The 21,819-nt window shown below is 39.7% G+C and overlaps 1 protein-coding gene across 8 annotated transcripts in view; it reads left to right on the top strand.

Moving 5' to 3' along the window:
* The window catches only part of GHR (growth hormone receptor), a 311,580-nt gene that overhangs the window by 211,406 nt on the left and 78,355 nt on the right, over nucleotides 1-21,819 (top strand). For 5 of the 8 annotated variants that reach the window (XM_058308500.2, XM_012528225.4, XM_004448217.5 and 2 more), the window contains one exon: nucleotides 19,111-19,176. The exons of the other annotated variants lie outside the window; for them this stretch is intronic. In XM_058308500.2, coding sequence (XP_058164483.1) covers nucleotides 19,111-19,176 — 66 coding nt within the window. The remainder of the gene's footprint in view (nucleotides 1-19,110; nucleotides 19,177-21,819) is intronic. 8 annotated transcript variants of the gene reach the window in all.

The following is a 21,819-nucleotide window of genomic DNA, read 5'->3' on the forward strand; positions in this document are numbered from 1 at the left end:
GTAGGTTTTTTTTAAAAAGATTTATTTATTTATTTATTTCTCTACCCTTCCCTGCCCCACCCCGGTTGTCTGTTCTCTGTGTCTATTTGCTGTGTCGTCTTCTTTGTCCACTTCTGCTGTTGTCAGCGGCATGGGAATCTGTGTTTCTTTTTGTTGCATCACCTTGTTGTGTCAGCTCTCCGTGTGTGCAGTGCCATTCCTGGGCAGACTGCACTTTCTTTCGTGCTGGGCGGCTCTCCTTACGCGGCGCACTCCTTGCGCATGGGGCTCCCCTACACGGGGGACACCGTGCATGGTAGGGCACTCCTTGTGTGCATCAGCACTGCACATGGGCCAACTCCACCTGGGTCAAGGAGGCCCGGGGTTTGAACCGCAGACCTCCCATGTGGTAGATGGACACCCTAACCACTGGGCCAAGTCTGCCGCCGTTAGTAGGTTTTAATGAAAAGAAAATTATGTAACTAAATTGTAATATTTCTAAAAATACACCTATGTATACTGACTTAATCTACCACTAAGAAATTTTCCAAGGAGAGGAAACAGTGTAAGTTATTTCCTAGAAGCTTTGAAAATATTCTAATTATGGAATAAATATTACAAATAACCTACATTCTAATGTTACTTCTAGAACTCTTTTGGGAAGGTTTGTTGGCCTCTAAAGCTGTTCTGCTACTTATTGGTAAAATACACTTGAGTCACCTTTTCCTGCTTTGTGCAGATCATTCTAGTTCTAACACATATGTACAAGTGTTTTTACCTTCCATGTTACTCCTAACAATCTTTTAAAGAAAAATCACCAATGGAGACCTCAGTGCATAGTTCAAGGGGAGGGGTAAAATGTCAGAAATTGTCAAAATGGGGCCGATTATCAGGAAAGGTTTTATGTGGAAGGGTTGTTCTCCAAGGAGCTGGAAATTTTTCTTGGGAGAGAATATATGGAAAATTTAATAATAAGAGGCTCAAGAATGAAAGGTTAAGGAGACAGAAGAGAGGACATGCACAGATACGGTAAAGATCCTGGCTTGCCTAAAGCATGAATTTGCATTAGCAAGAAGTTGGAGAAATATAGCAATGCCTTCCGAAGAAATACTTTGATTGTTGGACTGAAGAATTTGAACTTTATCCAGCAGGCAAGGGGATGCCATTTGAGTACTTAAGTAGGGACATGGCAGAATGAAAATGGTATTTTAGGAAGATTAATCAAAAGAAGTTCAAAAAGTGGTATGGAATACCTGCTTAGGGCAAGAATAACAAGAGGCTTTGGAATTAGGCATGGGTGAGAGATGAGTCTCATTAGGGAAGTAGTAAATGAAAAAGATAAGAAGAGATGAGTCCGAGAAACATTTAGAGGGAAGAGAGAACCAATTTTATGTTCTGACAACTAGTAGGAAAAGGAGGAATCATGTAAGTTCAAAGGTTTAAGTCTAAAAGTCCAAGAAATTAGTGATAATACCTTTGTTGTTGGGAGTAAAGAAAAGATATTGACTACTTTTTTTAGATCACCAACTCTTTTTGTTCAGAGATTCTGCCTAGTTTAATAGCCTTTTATGCCCACCTAAACAAATTAGCAACCTCTCATTTTATGCTAATTTTAAGGAATTATAATAGGGATTTTCAGGAAAATATTTGCAGCTGCATCTTTAGAACACATAACCTATAACTCTTAAATCTACTGTAGATAAGGTGTATTAGTCAGCCAAAGGGGTGCTGATGTAAAATACTAGAATTGGTTGGTTTTTATAAAGGGTATTTATTTGCAGTAGGAGTTTACAGAAACCAGGCCATAAAACATAAGTTACTTCCCTCACCAAAGTCTATTTTCATGTATTGGAGCAAGATGGCTGCCAATGGCTGCAAGGGTTCAGGCTTCTTGGGTCCCTCCCTTCCAGGGTCTTGCTTCTCTCTGGGTTCAAGGTTCCTTCCTTCCTGGGGCTGGCTTCTCTTTCCTCTGTGAGTTTACTTTCCCGGGCTCCAGCTTAAGGCTTCAGTATCAAGCTCCAACATCAAAACCCCTCAACTCTGTCCTTTGCCATGCCTTTTATCTGTGAGTCCCTAACCTTTGGTGGGTGGGGACGCAACACCCTACTGGCACAAGAAGTTTACATGATTACTTAATAACAAACCTCTGAATCCAATACAATCTAATATGCCCAGAGGAAAAGATCAGTTTACAAACATAATCCAATATTTCTTTTTGGCATTCATCAATAGTATCAAACTGCTACATAAGGTAACAGGTAGAGAGTAGATAAGGGTCCTATTATTACAGAGCCCAGGGCTTCACTCATGCATTTATCAGTTCAACAAACTGAATTGCGGGTTTCCTTTCTGCCTGGAAGTTGATTCTAGCTTTTGTAGGGCTAATGTTCTAGTGGGGCAGAGACAGGAAAAGAGATAAGAATAAAAATAAATGAGTAAAAGAATTCAGCACAATGATAGATAAGGGATATGAGTAAAATAAACATGGTGGTGTCATAAAAGTGACAGGGGATGCCTCTTTTAGATTGTTTGGTCAGCAAAAGTATCTCTGGGAAGATCCATTTGAGCTGAAGACTGAGCCTGTGATACAAAGATCTAGGGATAGAACATGCAGGTACTAGAAGTAGTGGGGCTGAAACTGGATAAGTCTGGTATATTTAAGAGCTAGTACCTAACGAATAAGAAGACATTGGACCTACAGGTAAGAAATTTAAACAGAGGCCATTCTTGGAATGCATCATTAGGGTGCCTTCAGAAGCAAATAACAAGGAGTATAACTAAAACTGACTTAAATAATAAGAAATCTAATGCTCATACAATTAGAAAGCCAGAGAAATGGGACAGGCTTCAGAAATGACTAAATCTCGTGCCTCCAAATTCATTTTCCAAAATGTTCTCATCTTTGCCCTCATAAGTGTATTAGTTTCATCTTCAGGTCTGGGGTGAAATACATGAAGCAATGAAACTATGTCATCCTGTAGCTTTTTTCCAAAGAGAATAAGAAAGCATTTTCTAGATGTCCCCAGCAAGATTCCTCTTACATTCCCTTGGGTCATATCCTCTTCCTTGAACCAATCACTTCAGAGGAGAATGGGAATCCCTCCGTACCTAGAGCTAGGAGCTGGATCAGGAGCCTTTGAAGCACACTGTAGGCTGGATACCTGAACAAAAAAAAAATTCTGTTATGAAAGAAGATGAGGGAAAGACAGACTGAGTAAGCAACCAGCCATGTTTACTACAGGATGAATCTTGAGGGCCTTGTAAGGAGTTTGGACTTAACTATAATTACATGGAAAGTCTTTGGAGAACTTTAGGCAGTGGAGTGACATGATCTGATTTACACTTTCAAAAGTGCACTCGGTTTAATGTTTAAGTAAGTAATTCAAAGGAGATGTGTTAGTTTGCCTCTGCTGCTGTTGCAAGGTACCACAAACTGGTTGGCTTAAACAACAGACTTTTATTGTCTTACAGTTCTGGAGACTGGAAGTCAGAAATCAAGGTGTGACTAGGGCCATGCTTCCTCCTAAAGAGGAGTAACCATTCCATTCCTCTCCCCTTACTTCTGGTGGGCGGACAGCAATCCATGACATTCCTTGGTTTGTGACTGCATAACTCAATCTCTGCCTCCATCACATGGCTCGCTCATACTCTCCCTCTCTCTCCCTCTCTCTCTGTCTCTCTCTGTATGTGCGTGTGTATATGTCCAAATTTCTTCACCTTAGTCACATTGGACTAGAGCCCATCCTAATCCATATAACCTAATCTTAATTTATAACGTCTTCTAAAATACTATTTACAAGTAAGTTTACATTCACAGGATTGGGTTTAGGACTGGAACGTTTCTTTAGGTGGGGGAGGGGGGGCACAATTCCAAACATAACAGTGAGAGAAGAGTGAAGTGGAAAGATCAGTTAGAAAGCTATTGCAATAGTCTAGGCTAGCAGTATTTGGGATTTCATACCATAATGACAGCAAAGGAGATGAAGCAAAGTAGATAGACTGGTGTATTAGGGTTCTCTAGGAAACAGAACTATCAGGAAATAGCATGAGATTTTATAAAATTGTCTCACAGTGACAAGAGGTGAATGAGTCCAAATTTTGTAGGGCAGGTTGCAAGCTAGGAACTTCAACTGATTGGATGAGATGTCTTTCATTGCTGAAGGCTGTCTCTTCAGTTGATTGTAGATGTAGTCAGCCATAGATGCAATCAACCCACTGATGATTAAAGTCCATGAAATGTCCTTGCGTTACAGTTAGCCCAGTGCTTGCTTAACCAAACAGCTGGGTGCCATTACCTGTCCAAGTCAACACATTAGCCTAACCATCACAACTGAGATGGAAGTGACAGAACTTGTAAATGGTTTTAGGGGTTATGGGAGGTGGGTAGGGAAAGGGAAGAAACAAAGATGACCTCTAAGTTATTGGCACAAGTGCCTGAGCAGATAGTGGTACAATTTATAGGAATGGTAAAAAGTTGAAAAGTAACAGGTTTGTCAGGGATTACTCAAGGGTTCTCTATCAGAATTAGGATACCTGTTAGACATCTAGAGGAGATGTCAAAAGGGTCAATAGAGCCTGGAGTACAATGGAGAGGTCTGGGCTAAAGAAAGAAATTTGGAACCATCAGCATATAGATGATATTTAAAGCCATAAGACTTAATGAAACTCTACCAAGTAAGGTATATTAAGTTTACAATACTGCTATCACAAGTACCACAGAATAGATTTATCTGGGGTAAAAGCTTACATTTACAAGGCTCTAAAGAGTCCAACTCAAGGCTACTTCCTCACCAAACTATTGCCATGTACTGAAACAGGATGGTAGTGAATATCTGCAAGGGTTCAGTCTTCCTCCTCCCTCTTAAGGCTCCATGGGTCCAGCTTCTTCCAATCTCAACTGTAGGCTGGTGTAGGGCTAGTCTCTCTTCCCGGAGCCCATTTCTTTCTGGGCTCAGCTGCTCTGTTCTCTTCACAAGCTCGGAGATAAGCTATCAGCCAAATGGTTCATCTCTCTTCCCAGGGCCTCTGCTGCGTCTATGGAGCTGTCTCTCTTCCTCTGTGTAGACACTACTTCTGTGTCTGTGGAGCTCCCTTTCTTTGTTCTTGAATATCTACTTCTGTAATGTCTCCTTGACTGAGTGTCCATTTATATAGCCCACAAAGCCAACAGGAACTCAAACTGTGTCACACTAATGATGTGGTTCAAATCAAAGCCCTAATCTTAACATAATTTAATCAAAGCCATCTCAGCTCAATCTAATACAATCAAAGGGTATCATGCCCAGAGGAACAGACCAGTTTACAAACATAATCAAATATCTTTTTTGGAATTCATAAATAATGTCAAACTGCTATACTACTGTTTTAAAAAGTAAAAAAAAATGTTAAGTGCTGTCATCAATTGTAACAAATATTCCATACCAATGTAAGGTGTTGGTGGTGTGGTGCATGGGGATGCTGTATATCATTCATGATTGTTTTGTAAACTTACAACTTCTCTTTATTAGAAAAAAGAAAGAAAAAATATAACATCTTCAATGGGTCCTATTTACAATTGGTTCACTCCCACAGGAATGCAGATTAAGATTAAGAACATGACTAAATCAGGGTACATAATTCATTCTACCATGGGGTGGAGGGGAAGGAAAATAGCTAGAAAAGCAAAGAGAAGAGTTCTAAGACTCTAATATTTAGAGATCAAGAAGAAAATGAGGATTCAGTGAAGGAGACTGAAAAATAACCATCATTGAGGTAGGAGGGAAACCAAGATAATTTAGCATTATGGAAGGTACGCAAAGAGCATATTTCAAAAGGCAGTGGTCTACTCAGTCAAATGCATTTGAAAAGTTGGGTACTATGAGGAATGAGAAGGGGCCATGGAATTTGACAAAACAAAGATTGGTGAAGAGGAAAGGTGAGAAACACAGCTGAAGTTAACTCAGAGTATAATAAGAAATTAGGAAATAGAGCCAAACAGGCAAAGGCTTAAAAGATCCAAGAATAGGAAAGATGATGTTGATACCACCACTCATAGAGGTGCAATGGACGCAACCAATCCAATGCCCACATAGAAGAGATGGCATTGGATTGGGAAAAGTGGACATGGTGGACGATGGGTATGGGGAAAGGCAGGAAGAGATGAGAGGTGGAGGCGTCTTTGGGACATGGAGCTGCCCTGGATGGTGCTTCAGAGGTAATCACCGGACATTGTAAATCCTCACAGGGCCCACTGGATGGAATGGAAGAGAGTATGGGCCATGATGTGGACCATTGTCTATGAGGTGCAGAGGTGCCCAAAGATGTACTTACCAAATCCAATGGATGTGTCATGATGATGGGAACGAGTGTTGTTGGGGGGGGGAAAGGGGGGGTGGGGAGGTGGGGTTGAATGGGACCTCACATACATATTTTTAATGTAATATTATTACAAAGTCAATAAAAAATAAAAATAAAAAAAAAAAAACAAAATGTATTCACCAAATGCAATGAATGTGCCACATGATGAAAAAGGCTGTTGATGGGGAAGGAGTGGGGGGGTAGGAGGGAATCTCTTATATTTTTAACGTAACATTTTTTGGGATCTATGTACGTTATAAAAAAGACAATTTAATAAAAATAAATTTAAAAAAAAAAAAAGAACTTGAAAATAGAGTACACTTTCTGGGTGACTTTTCTATTCTTTTTTTTTTTTTTTTCTTTGATTAGAGAATTTATTAAGAAACAAAATGAGAAAGAGTACATGGTCTGAGGCATGGACTGCAGGCTGTAGAATGAGATGTGCCTCTGTTATTTCTTGATGATGTTCTTTAGAAGGAGAAATGCCCTGCTGTGGTTTTCATTTAGAGTGATGTTGGTGGCCCACCTGTTTCTAGATATAAATCCTTTTTGCCTACATTATCATTCCATTAAAAAGAAACTTCACAATTCAGATTTCCCACTTAGGATAAGGGAGGGGCTAAGAGTAGATAAAATTCATTTGGGATCTAAATTTTTCTGCCTACTCTTTTGGTTGGTACTAGGAAGTTCAATTTTAAAAAAGTTTGACATTTGTTACAGATCCTAAGCTTGAACTATATAAACTCCCAGATCTTCCTTTGCTCTATCTACCCAAGTGTGCCTTTCCTCAGCCTTTTTAGCTTCTGTCTACCAGAAAGTATAAGAAACGCGGAAGTTGTGTGGGAGTCTCCTCTTTCCCCATCCCTACCCCCTCACCTCCTGGCCTCAGCATAATAAAAACTTTGTTCACAACTTGGCTAGCTGCTGCTTTTCTCACATTTGACCAGGGAACACTTAAAACCATACAGTCTCCCTTTCCTGCCAAAAAACCTATGGGCAGGGTACCCCTTCAGGCTGATATAGACACACACTGTGCAAAGTGACTATGGGCAGGGTAGTGACCACATATGGATTATAAATTAGACTTTTGATTTTTTTTTCCCATTACATCATTTCATCATCATATTAAGCAAAATTCCAGCAAGGAAAGAAAACTTATATTATGAATTTTAGACTATGCCTGTCCTTTGAGAAGAGCTTTGAAGAATTATAGCTATTACTTTTAAGGCTAAACTTCTTCCTTCCAGAAAAAGTGCCATAAAAGCATATTTAGTATGCCTGGTATAATTGTCCACTTTAAATTGACATTGTGTGATTTGCTTGACTGTTTGGACTCTAATTTTAATTGTCCATCTTGAAAAGTCTAACAAAAGATAGATTTAGATTTAAAGTTCAGTACCCACAAAGGGTGCTTCTCATTGGAGCTGAGAACTTCAGAAGGCCTAATTAAAAGGACAAAGTTCATAAAAATAAGCATCAGTTACCTTGCTGTCAAGGTACAAAACTGGGGGACTTTCACTTTATCCACCTCCATTCACGTTTTTGGTAGAGCTTCCATTTTCTGTTGCGAAATAGTTTTTGGAGCCGGTTCTATGTAAGCCACAAAGAAGTGTTTCAACAATTCCTTTTTTATTGGCTTTCAAAAAATGAATCAAAAATTTTTGAGCCAAGTATTTGATAGAAGCTGTGCCAAAATTTTCTGTTTTCTTTTATAACATTAAAACATAATAAATATATCTGTAAAATATATGTGCCCTTCCCCTAAGGGTCTTTGTTCACTAATAAACATGTAATATGATAATATTAATAAAAAATAGATGTTAGAATAAAGGGACAGATATGTACCAAATCAGATATTTATTGAGGCTCTACTGTGTATAGCGATAGAAAATATAATCTGAGATTCCTATTTTCAAGAGTCTTGTGATCTAATTGAGGAGACAAGGGCATAAACACAGGCATTATAAATCATGCAAAATGCATGAGTAGCTATTAAATGAGTGACAGATATAAATGTCATTAATTTAGAGGCAAGAGTAATCATTCCACTACCATTTATTAAACACTGTGCCAGGCATTCTGCTAAGCACTTTAAATATGTTTTTTTGTTTTGTTTTGTTTTGTTTTTATAAAGGGTATTTATTTGGCATTGGAGTTTACAGAAACCAGGCCATAAAGCATAAGTTACTTCCCTCACCAAAGTCTATTTTCATGTGTTGGAGCAAGATGGCTGCCGATGTCTGTGAGGGTTCAGGCTTCCTGGATTCCTCTGGGCTCAGCTCCTCAGTTTTCTCCACAAGGTCTGCTGTAGACTATCAGATGAACGGCTCTGTCTCTCTCCCTGGGACTCCAGCTTAAAACCAGCATCAAACTCCAATATCAAAACTCCAACATTAAGAAAACCTTTATTTTATGAATTATTTCCACTCAGTACATGGGAATTACCTCTGATCTTCTCCCCATTCTGGAGAAAGTGAGGAGAAAGTAATATAAGGTGAGCAAAAATCTAGAATCAGGAATGTTCCTGATGACGGGCAGACCAGTTGGTCTGGAGCTAGGGATCCACTTAAGACAACAGACAGAAATAAACCTTGCCACCAGTGTTAGTCTATTTGCCACCATATCCATTTCCCAGCATAGTGCCTTGCACATAGTAATTGTTCAATAAATATATCTTGACTAAATGAATGGACTTCTGGTCTGTGTCTAAAACAAAAACCAAGTACAATGATGAATTAAAGGCACACACTAAATAGCCTCAGGACCTTAACCCCAGCACTTACCAATTCCTAACTACTGCAGTAATGAACTCAAGTGGGATGTACACTTCCTATTGGGACAGGTCTGACAGAAATAAATAAATAAATAAAAGCTCCAGTTCATTGGGGTCTGTTTCATGGAACCTGACATGGTGAACTATCTGCAAGCCCTTTCCTTGACCTGCGAGACCCTGGCTCTTGGCACTTCTACAGCCTCAAATCCTTCCACTCTTTCCTCAATCCCTCTGCTCCGCAATGGCCTCCTTGCTACTCCTCAAACCCATTTCAGCATCTTTGTTCTTGCTCCCCTCTGTCTAGAATGTTCCTCTACAAGATACTCTGTGGCTCGCTACCATGCTGTCTTCAAGTCTGCAATAGCCACTCCCCTCACCATCTTGCTACTCTACCCTGATACCCAGCATTATATTATTCATCTATCTGTTTATCTGTTTACCATCTACCTTCCCTACCAAAATGTGGGCTTAGAAGGCCAGAGTTCCATGTGCTCTCTTCACCATTATGTCCCCATCTAGAACAGTGCCTGGCATGTTGGAAGTGCTCACAGCCTGTGATTCTGAGGACCACTTTCTCTAGTTCTCAAATACCTACTTCTCAAGTGAACAGGAATTTGTTCCAAAAATGTTGGATGGGAAATGAGGAGTGGAGCTTGAAAAAGAGAAGCAGAGTGGTAGAAGTCCAGACCAACCAGTTTATAAAAGATGCCTTTGCCTAGAGGGGGAAAAAGTACGTAAAAGCTCTGCCAAAGTATATACTTTCTTAATACATCTTTTATATGCATATGTTTCTGAAATACTGCCTTGTCTGAACAAGATTCATGAATTTGCCAAAACAACCAACTCCCAGGACTTAAGAGTGGCTACTACCAGTCAGTCTAGTAAACAAGCAGCAGGTAGCATACATCTAAACATCAAAAGACTGGCTCATTGCTAACAACAAAACCAAGCCAATGCAACCATCTAGCAGGTAGAAAGGGAGTTCCTGAAACTAAATAATCTTATTTTCATTATTTCTCTCCCTCAATGAACACTAGCAAGAGATGAGATACTGTGAAAATGCTTTAATACATGCTGAATTTGCCTCAAGTTTGATTGTTCATGGTCCCAGGGGACATTTGCTATAGGATCTGGCAGGGTGATTTTGAATCTCCTTTTGTGAAAATTGAGACTCCAGAAGCCTCAAAGTATCTAATAAATTCAAAATAGTAATATAAGTAAAACATGGTGCCTCACAGCTTTTCTTGATAGACTCTTTAATGAGATATTCCAGTAATTTCACTCATATATATTGAGCACTCACTAAATTTAAGGAACTGTGCTGGGGTTGTGGTGGATCAAAAGGAGGATGAGACATGGTCCTTGCATTCAAGGAGTTTATCATCCAGTGGGCAGGATACTAAGCAAGAAGGAATAAGTGCTGTGGTCCAGGTATTTTTAAAGTATTGTATAATAGAAGCACAAAGACTGGAGATATGGATTCCAAATGGGAGAAAATAAAAAATGCTTCATGGGGAAGAAGACAGTCAAGCTGACCTTAAAAGGTGAATGACATTTCCACAGGCTTAGATGGGAGAGGTGTGAAGACAGAGACCATTATGCTAGAGTGATAAAAAGCCTTACGTTCCTAATCTCTAAAAGGATGGCTAAAACATGCCCTGCCAGTTTCACAGAGGTGCAAATGAATGATGCCTAAGTGCTTTGAAAATTACATCTCCCTTTAGAGGAAAGATAAAAAGATCTTGAGCAAAGACAAGGAACAAGAATGCTGCCTGATACTGCTGTTTGAAATGAAATTGAAAGGGAAAAGAAAGAGGCAATTGTAGAAATTTTGTAATATTTGAACACTATGACTTGCAAGTCCATCTGTTCATTTATTAGTAAATATCTTCAAATTTTGTGTGCCATACATGAATATGCATCTCACCGCATGTCTAGTTATGAGTTTTTTATGTTTCTAATCAGAATTTTAAAATAACATTCCAGACTACCAATAGTGCTGTCTCCTCCAACCTTTATTAAATATGTGCTCTCTACCAGGCACTGAGCTAAGTAGCTATAGCACTTTGGCATTATTTATGAATTCCAAAAATAGATATTGGATTATGCTTGTGAACTGGTCTGTCCCCCTGGGCATATATTAGATTATATTGGATTCAGAGGTTTCACCTTTACCTGATTAAATAATGATTAAGGCTTTGATTGACCCCTTGGTGGACAGGGACTCACAGAGAAGGGAGATTAGAGTTTTGAACTGGAACTTCAGAAATTAAGCACACAGAGCAGCTTGGTCATGAGAAGGCCCCAGGAAGAGAGACAAGCTGTTTGCCAAACAGTTCACAGCTGGCCTTGTGGAGAAAACAGAGCTGAGTCCAGAGAGAATCAAGCCCTGGGAGAGAGACTTATCCTAGCCTACAGCTGATATTGGAAGAAGCTGGGACCATGGAGTCTTAAGAGGAAGAGGAAGGCTGAATGTCTGCAGCCACCTTGCTCCAACACATGGTAAAAGATTTTAGTGAGGGAAGTAACTTATATTTTATGGCCTGGTAACTATAAGATTCTACCCCAAATAAATACCTTTTACAAAAGCCAACAGATTTCTGGTATTTTGCATCAGCTGCCCTTTGGCTGACTAATACAGTAGGCTACATACATTTAAGTCGTTACATAATCTTGGGAAAGTTGCTCAAGCTCTCTAGGCTCCCATTTCCTCCCCTGTATACTGAATATGATGGTATTTCCTAACTAGAGCAGTAGGGAATATAACATTTTCTAGTCCCATCTTTATCTACTGGCTACTTTCCACTATCTTTATTCTCAGAATTAAAGAACAATTCTTCATTTATTTACTAAGCATTTACTTAGTTACCTTCCTGTGCTATACTGGAAGCTTCACTAGGGTCAAAATTCCAAACAGCAAAATGCTTTGAGAATTATACCTTTCTTGCTCTCATCATCATGTAGTTTTCTGCCCTCATCATGATTAGTAATTTCTTGGTTCTTGATTCATGTGGCATAGAGGAAAATGACCTAGACTGGAATCAAGAAACCTGGTCCTTTCCTTCTTCTCACAATGCCATTAAGTTCTGTGTGACTTTGGGCAAGTCATCTAAATGGGCTTTATTATTTCCGCATAGAAAATGAGGGCATGTCTAAAACTCTATCCAGGAAGAAGTTGATATGCTATCAGCACTGGTGTGTTGGTAAATGCTGAACAACTAGTCCTGGAAGGGGTAAGGGGAGATTTTATTATCAATTGCTATTGTTGTTAAGGACTAAATTCTCAGATATTAGTAACCAATAAGAAAATATTATATGGGAAGAAACACTCTGCCCTTCTCCCCAAACCTCAGCCTGCCCTTTCAATACTCTGTCTGTCCTTCCAGTCTGTCTTGCACCCCTGACTGGCCCACCTAGGATTGAATCTGGCCCATTGCCAACCTGTGATTCTCTTTGTTCCTCTTAGCATTGCTGTGATTACCCTGGGCTCTACTAGCATGTGGCACAGAGGGCTCGCCTACTGCCCAGAGTCTGCTGTTGACACACCTGCTGTTTTCCATAATGAAAAGCAGACTTGGAGGTGGCTGGACAAGATATTTCACTGCTCTTGTAACACTTGGAAGGGAAAGCCAGAGGAATTGCTGGGCAGCTTTGCAGAAGAAAGATGCAGGCAGAGCCTGCTCTAGTGCTGCGGTCCAGGCCAGCTGAGACTCAGCATTCATCTTAACTGGTCCTTGCCGGACTCCTTTTAAAAACACCACCGCAGTATGGTCTAAAGTCACTGCACCCTTAACTGGTCTATCACCCAGTGGGCTACGTTTTAAAAGCCAGGTTCTACAGAGCTTCTTAACCAGGGAGTCCATGAGCTGGAATTGAAAAAAATCAACTTATTATCTTTACTTTCTCTGACCTCTAACTGAAATCTAACATTTCTTTCACTTATGAATATACGCAAGAAATTACAGTAGTATTCCGTGGTTTTTACCTGGTTGGCAAAGGGGTCTGTGGAGCAAAAACAGTTAAGAACCCCTGCTCTAGTATCTACCTTTAATTGTAAACAGATGTCCTAAGTATGCATGTATATGCTGGTGTCGGGAGGACTTTTTTTTTTTTAACAGACTCACCAAGGAGAACACTGCCAGACAGGAAGGGAGGATGTGAAGCTTGAAGTTATTAGGAATGTTCCACATGTGTCCCACTAAGCCAGAGGTAGGGCGTGGGAGAGAAACCCTTATGATCTCCCCTAGCAACTTGATTCTTGCTACCTTGAGGCCCAGCTACTCTCAAAAATACGTTTACAACAAATACTGAAAATTTAGTTAAGCATGTGCTTCTTTTCATCACCCTAGTTTTTCTATCAAAATTGTTCTGTATTGTTTGATTATAAAGCAGCTTTTTCACATTAAAGAGTGTCTAAAACCACTAGCATCATTTCAGTTTTTCATTTTGTTTCTTTCTTTAAATTTTGTCTCGTATAATATACTCTTTGATTAATTTTTCAAGTACAGAAAAAAACAGACTCCCTCACAGAGACCTGAGGAAGTAAGAGTGTCCACTTGAAAGGCCCAAAGACCTCCTGTTCAGATTACAGGCGTCTTTAGTGCCGCCAGGAATCATGGCATGTACAAGATAATACAGTTTAGTTTAGGAGACACTATATACGGAAATTCAGTTAATCCAAAGACACAAAAGAAAGGAAATTCTAGCTTAGAATTGTCACTGCACTCAGGACCTGTGGAGCCAAGGGGTAGCCATAACCAAAAAGGTATTTGTGGTCTGAGGACCCACTGGATAACATCATTCCAGGGCAGGACTAAAGGAAGATGACCAGCTGAGCATGCCCCATCTTGGTCACTTGTGAACTGACCCATGAAAGGTGCTTCTCCCCAAAACCTCAGCAGCATGGCCCCCATCAATATAACTTTCCAGAAGGTTGGCAGCATTTAAATAAATCATGCAGCATGTGCATTTTTTTTTTGCTTTTTTTAATTTTTTTTTAAGATCCATAGATCACACAAAATGTTACATTAAAAAATATAAGAGGTTCCCGTATACCCCACTCCCCATACCCCCCACTCCTCCCATATCAACAGCTTCTTTCATTATTGTGGTACATTCATTGTATTCGATGAGTACATTTTGGAGCACTGCTACACAGCATGGATTATAGTTTATGTTGTAGTTTATATTCTCTCCCAGTCCACTGTGCTTTTATGCCTCCTAGTGAGCACCAGCTATGAGCACATAGTAAGGAATCTGTACAAGTAGAGACTGGCAGAGGGCAGAGTTACTTGGACCAGGAAGAAAATAATTGATCAAGGAAGTAGAGTGAAGAATTTCCAAAGGTCTTGTCGTAAGAACCTCCTGGGGATGCTAGGTAAATAAATATACAGATTCCCAGGACCTTTCTCTGGAGATTCAGACTCTGTAGTCTGGGACAGGGCTTTGGATAGATTTAGTGTGTGCTACAGTAAATCCTAATGATTAGAGAAGTCTGTCAAACAGTGGGGTGGGGTTGATAACAGTGACCTTGGAGTCAGAATCTGATGGTAGTTCAAATTTGGGTTCTACCATTTAATTTCTGCATTGTCTTAGACAAGTTACTTCTCTGAGCTTTGGATTACTTATCCATAAGATGTAAGTAGTAATAATACCCACCTCAGAGGGTTGTTGTGAGGATAAAATGGGAGGGAATCTATAAATGTACTTTGTAAAGTTCCTGACACATTTTAAGCACACTATGAATGTAAGATATAAACTTTCACACACATTTATTTTGACCTTTTAGTCAGGCAGTTCCTTCAGAAATGGGAGAATGGGTAGGGGCATCAATGCACTTGGACGGTGAGCTTGACCTTGAACCTGTTCACAAGGGAAGGTCACAAGGATATAAGGACTTTAAATCAGATACTCTTTGGTGATGGTGATGGTAGTTTGACAGAAAGGAAAGACAGAAAGGCAAAGGTGGGTCTGGAAAAAGCTTTAGAGGTTGTTATGTGAGCAGTGAACATTTCTGGATTATCATCAAGGATAAAAAGACTTCAAAAAGGCAGGAAAAGTCTTTAAGGAAATCTGAGCTTCCTAAGGGGAGACACAATTTGCTGAGAATATGCATTTTTATTTGATTCCCTTTTACTAATAGCCCAGAAGCTAAGGTTTAAAACTTTCATCTTCATCTTTTCATTTACTTAGCAAACTTTGTTGATCTACAAGGTGCCATGCCCTGTGCTAATAACAGGGATTACAAGGATGCCCTTCAAGAACTCACTGTGTACCCTTAGGCACAGGCAGCAAACAATTGGTGCCTGGGGCTTTTAGATGAAGGGCAACTTACTTGCCTGAGGGAGAAAGCAAAACTTCTCAGAGGGAGTCTTGAACTAAAGATTCAATGACAGTTATAGCGTCATCATTATCATTATCGTAATCATAAAATACTGATAATAATCGGCAACATGATTCAACGCTTATTTCATGCCAACTGCCATGCTGGCCCTTTGCACACATTCCATCCTCTCATGGTGTAAAATGGCTTGCATGTGCGGAACCATGTTTTACTTACTTGTGTTTGCACCGTCTGTTCAGGGCTGTTTCTCAATGCATTGCTGCACAGCTGGTGAATTACAATGTCTGCCGGAACACTGATTCTCCCACTCGATCTCCCTTAATGAGACAGTAGAGTATTCACTAACTCACTAACTGGAATTGGCTGCATTTAGTCCCAGGCTGAATCTTTGACACAAGTAGTATTTTCATTCCTTACTCAACTGATACCCCTTCCGCACTGTTCCTTAGAGAAACTGAACCCACTGTTTCACGTATCCTCGCACAAGGAGGACTGAATAGAGTGAGTCCTACTGGGTTTCTGACTGCATCCTGTCTTCATAAGTACAAAGCCCTAAGGCAGAGAACAAACTCTAGTGTAAATAAATTGTCATGTTCAAAGTGGGAAAAGATATGCCCTTACTTTCAGGTTAATGGCTAGCAATAATCATAATAACAATGATGACAATAATAGTAGTAGAGTAACATTTACTAAGCACCTATTGTATTGTAGACTAAATGATTTACGTATGTTAACAGATTTGAATCCTAGGTAAGGTGCTATACCCATTTTATAGACTGTAACTGAAGTCCAGACGTGCCTCAATTGGGAAATTGAGTACAAGGTTGGATATAAGTAGGAAAAGTCAGATTATAGCTAGTTCTAGTCTTGGACCCTGTTCTTGGGCAGGTCTGCCAGGAATTGGTCCTTATCAGGGCACTGCAAGGCAGTTGATACCCAGTGTTTACAGGACCAAAATCAAGGTCTTTGGCAAGACCTTCACCAATATGCCCCTAAATTTTCTCCCAACTCATTTCTCAATAGTCCCTGGCTCAGCTCTGCGTTCTCCACTCCCAATAGATCATGGCTTTTCACATACCCAGGCTGTGTCTTACCCCTTTGTTCAGTAGTTGCCTTGACCCAATATGCCCTTCTCTTTCTCATCAGTGCCAATTCATCCCAAATTTAGGACTTGTCTCCAGGAGCCACACTCCCTGGAAATCTCATCCATATCCCCAGCCCCTCCTCACACATACCACCTTGCCCCAGGCTTGTTAAGGGATACTCTACTGCTCCCACATTGCTCCTGCCACTCCTTTTATAGCTGTATGCTCAGAAAGACTGAGGGCTCGCTGTGGCCAGGAGCTGTAGCTAATTCATTTTATAACGTGAGGATTTATAAGTTCCTAGGTTAGTATTTATTGATCTTTTGGGAGGAGTTAGTAAATGGGATTCTGCTGATCACGACTGAGGCTACAGATTGTGAAGGTGTCAATTTTTGTTACAATCAGAATTACTGTTACTCCTTTGTTTTTTTCCTCACTGTTCAGGACTTCTAGACATGAGTTTCTTGGCTCGGGCACTAATTAAAATTGCCAACTGGGCATACCCATCCCTTTGCTAAAACTATGTTAATCTTTCTTTACTTTCGTAGTCAGCACCCTGTCTGTGCTGGTGCAAGTCTGTGTGCTTCCTCAAGGGTGCCACTTGTTCCTTTTATGTGTTGATTTGTCACATATTGTGAGGGTTTTAGCAGAGTAAGGCTCTTTGCTTCCTGAAAATATCACCAAATACTTGACACGATAGAGGGGAAAGCACCAGATGTCTCTTTGCAAGGAAAGCAAAACCCTAGTTGTAAAGAGTCAAGGGCGGCCAGGCCTCCCCTAGCATTTCCCGGCCTTGGGTTTGGCTCTGTTCTCCCCCTTTGGTTCTCATCTTCACTGACCCCCACATTCCATTTCAGTCATCAATTTAGAGAAACTCTCCTCAACTTCATTTCTCATTGGAGGCCTGGAAACTGTCTTAATTTTCTCAAATTCGAGCTGAAAATTGAGACAAATTTACTGGATCATTTCCACAAAAATAACACGTGTGCTTGTGGGCATCCCACGACTACCTCAGTTTTCCACTGCCTTTGAGCAATTGAAACTTCTTCAAGGAGCATGTGGTTGCCAGTAAGCAAGCCATTTGTGGGAAGTTACAGAATTTTCATCAGTAGTACCATTTTAGTGCTTTACCTAAGGTAAGGGATGATGAAACAAATTCTGTTTTGTAGCAAGGAATTGGAGAGAATCTAAATAATAATGGTAATAACAGTACTAAGGTTATGACAAGACTTGAGGATTGTTATTTGTTATTCTGGTCACCTTCAAATCTATGATCTGCATTATCTACTCTAGAAAAACAAGTATTCTGCTTGCTTCTTGTCATAATTTTTTAATGCATTTGGTCTACAGGTAAAGGTAACAGTAAAATTGAAAGAGAAAAGAAAAAAGAAACACTTTCAGAAATAACAGTAGTATAGAAGATAAATATGTATTCACCAAAACCCTCAAAGTCTAACTTTGGTTAGAAAAAATACTTCTGCCAATGTGCCCAGATTGAAAAAACCTACAGGGGTTAGAACTCTGCAGGATTTAATGGGGAGGATCTTAACTTCATCTACTGGGTTCTATATTATGAATGCCAAACCCAATAGCTGCTTCCCACAGGGTAGCTAATTGAAAGGAACTAGTGAAAAGATACATTTAAAAGTACCTCAGAGCCAGATGCAGAGGATTTCATGACATCTGAAATTCAGGAAGACAGAAGTGAATTCATCTCACTACCCAGTGCATCTTCATTTTCTTCTTCATCCTTTTTTAATATCAGAGAAAGATTTCTTAGCACTGTTTCCATGGGTTTCTTTTGAAGATCAAAATTAAAGCATTGACAGCTTCCCTGGCTTTGAGGTAGTGCTCAGTGTTCCTTGTGGGCCTGGGCTACACGCTGGGTCCTAAGAATAACCCAGAGGTAATGTGATCTGAAATAGGGGATCCCGCCGAACCACCCTTTTACACAGATAACATCTGCATACTTTTGCATCTATGACCTGCTTGCCAAAATGACCCAAGGTAATAAATCAAAGTGGAATGGCAACTACATTGGTACATTGATCATTTTCCAGTTTTTCCTGTTTCTAATGCAAGCTAATACAGTATCAACCAAATTATAGCTGTTTTTACAATAAATGACTCATTGCCCATATGACATTATAAAGTTCTGTCTGTATTTCTCTTGTCCAACTTTTCACTTACCCTCATTCCTCCCCCAATCCAGGATTACTCACATATTTATTTCTAAAAGTGGTGTTACTTTTTTCAATGAATTGTTTTTGTTTTTGTTTTTTAAATTATGTTCCTCCTCATTTTCACAAGCAAGACTCAAATTTGGACTCAAATGATATAGGAAGGTTTTTTTTCACTGTTCCTGACTAGGTCTAGGCCTGACACCAGAAGTGACTAAGACCAGAATGTTTCCATTTGCTCTGATATTCATGAGGTCTTTTTAGAGGGTAGGTGTAATTTTAATTTTTTGAAAAAGGGGATATCGGGTAGGAGCCAAGTCACGTTTTGGAATTTGAAAATGATACTGTATTATGATGGTGCCGTACCATTTTTGCAGGGATGGTTTCAGTGGTTTTCTCCTCTTTGTGTTCCAGCCACAACAGCTACCCGTGGCAGAGGATCCCAGAGTCCACAAAGATTTAATCCAGAACTAGAGACAAGTAAGAATTTCAGTCCTTTTTCTCCCTTCAGTGATAGTGTCCAGGCTTTACTGTATTGAAACTACTCTCCTTTCTCTGTTTTATCTGAGATACTGGTAACTGGAAGAATGACTGATTGAAATTGCACAGGCAAACAAAAAAAATTTTTTTTCAGAATTTCTTTTTCAACTTCTCTGCAACTTCTCTGAACTTCTCTGCTTCATCTTTCTATTTTACTTATCCTTGGAGATTATATAAGGCAAAATTAATAATGAAGGAGAGAAAAAAAGAAGAAATTATTTATTGCAGACCAACAATTAGTTTATTGAATTGAAGAACCTGCCTCTTTTTTACAAATCCTTTTTAAAGGCATCATTATTATTTTTACTTATTTCTTTCTCTAGTAATTACATTGGCAGGAGGTTAAATTTTTCTCTCCAAATTGCCTTAATACTCCAAAATTCTGCCTCGATGCAAACTATCTTGTCTCCTTAAAATGTCTTTATACATCACTATCTTGTTCTCTGACAATCTCCTCTTCAAACATCAACTCTGTGAGGGAGCCTTCTCCAAATCCTCTGGGCCCAAATACTTGTTCCGCCTTCTTTGCTTCCATGGAACTTTGCATCACTCCATGAGAGCATTTACCTCAGGATTATTCAGTGCACATGTTAGCATCAGCACTGTGTGTAAGCTCCATGACTTGTGTGGGCTGCATGAATGGATTAATTATATTGAACTTAAAGGCAAAGCCCACATTTTATGCTTCTTATAAATACCTCAAATCACCTTTTAAAAAATCTGTTCGTTTAGTAGGTATCTGTTTAATTACATTCTAGGTATGAACTTTTTTCATCCATTGAACTATATTCAAGAGTCCACATGCAATAAAAAAAAGGGAAGACAGGCTCCCTAACTGAATTTAAACCACTCCTGTTTTTGTTGGTAATGCTGGTGTCATGAAACTGTAATTTGGATTTTATGACTAAATTGCAGAGTAAATTTCTTATGTGAGATTTAAACATCATTTCCTTGGAGGTGACCCAAAGGGAGGTGCTGTTTTTAACAAATGTCATTCATTTGCCAATTGTGCCAGACCACAAACTCTTTACAGTTCTCCCATTTTAGAAGCATCTGACTTGTTAATCTGCTCCCTAATTAACAGAAGGGAATATAAGAGGGGTGACTATTTATTTACGTGTAAGTTAGACAAGCCAGTATTCCAGTGTCTTAACTCTGCAGATGATGTGACCTCTTGTTTCTTTCTGAAAGGAAATGAGCAGGAATCAGTCAACACTGTTTTCATAATAGTGCATACCTCCTCCCAGATGAAAACCTTCCTCCCCTAATATAAGGTACTGCCCTCCACTTTCCCCCAAAGTTAGTGGCATGATTCCCCAAAGCCATTTTCTCCGTTGGGTCTTGGAGTCATGGGAACCTGAATCTTGGGCCTTATTTAAACATAATCTCTAGGTATGACTGATGCATTGAGTAAGTTCCTTCTAGTCATGTGACATGTGTTGATTTCATTTCTTTGTGATAAGAATAGGAGCTACTTATTGTTTGTCTATGATATACCACCCAGACACTGACCTCTCCCCACAAGGAACCTTCTTTCCAGGTCTCCTTATCAAAACTGGTCTGTCCTCTGTCCCAGGACTGATTGGAAAAGTTATCCCAGTCAGTGGATGTGTGTCTGTCAATGGGCACCTACCATAGTGCACATGCCCAGACATTGTGGCCACCGTTTTCATCACAGTCATCTCATTCAGATCTGACAGATCTTAGTACTCACCACCTCACCATGTCACTGTCACTGTACCACAAATATTTAATTCTCTGCATGCATCCAGCACTGAGCTCTGCACTCTGGGGGAGTAAAAGATGAGTAAGATATTGCCCTGACAACAAGGTGCTCACGTTCTCCTGAAGAAGATAATTTTACATGAAAGCTAGTGTGCAACATGAAATGTCCCAAGAATGCACAATTATAATTTACACGTTTCCTATGTGCATCATTCTAAATTTTCAGATTTGGAACAAAACCTAATGGAAGAAAAATGGAATAAAATTCCTCTCAGGACCAGTCTTAGACAGAACTGATAAAACATAAATGAAACAAATGTCACCACCTTTCTCCAGGCCACCTTTACTTTATACCTGGACAATTTCAATATCCCTTTAGTAGCTAAACCCTCCTCTCATCTTCCTCTCCCTACCCCATCTCTCCTTCCTTGCTTCCGTCTTCCTGTGCCAATAACAAATATTTGAGTACCCAACATATCTCTTTCATGTTTGAAATATCACTAAATCTTTTTAGCACCCTTCCTACTATTAATAGCTGAATTTTAGACTCCCAACCACCATCTATCACCTAACCCCAGCTTGTAAGTCTGGACTGCTTACTGGCACACTGGGCTTTCCTTCCTCTGGAACTTTGCTCCCATCTTTGTTGTCCCATCTTCCTGCCCATACTTTAATTTTCATGCAAAGCACTGAGACTCTTGACCTGAAGCAATCCCTTGCCTTCTCCATGCTTGTCTATGAGAGAGGTCAGGATGTTTCATAACACTCTTAAGGAGTATGCTAAAGCCTGCTTTGAAGCATAGTTATTTACATATCTCTCATCTCCCCATCTGGATCATGAACAGCTGTTGTGTCTTA

Source organism: Dasypus novemcinctus, chromosome 2 (assembly GCF_030445035.2).
Source record: "Dasypus novemcinctus isolate mDasNov1 chromosome 2, mDasNov1.1.hap2, whole genome shotgun sequence".
Lineage (NCBI taxonomy): Eukaryota > Metazoa > Chordata > Mammalia > Cingulata > Dasypodidae > Dasypus > Dasypus novemcinctus.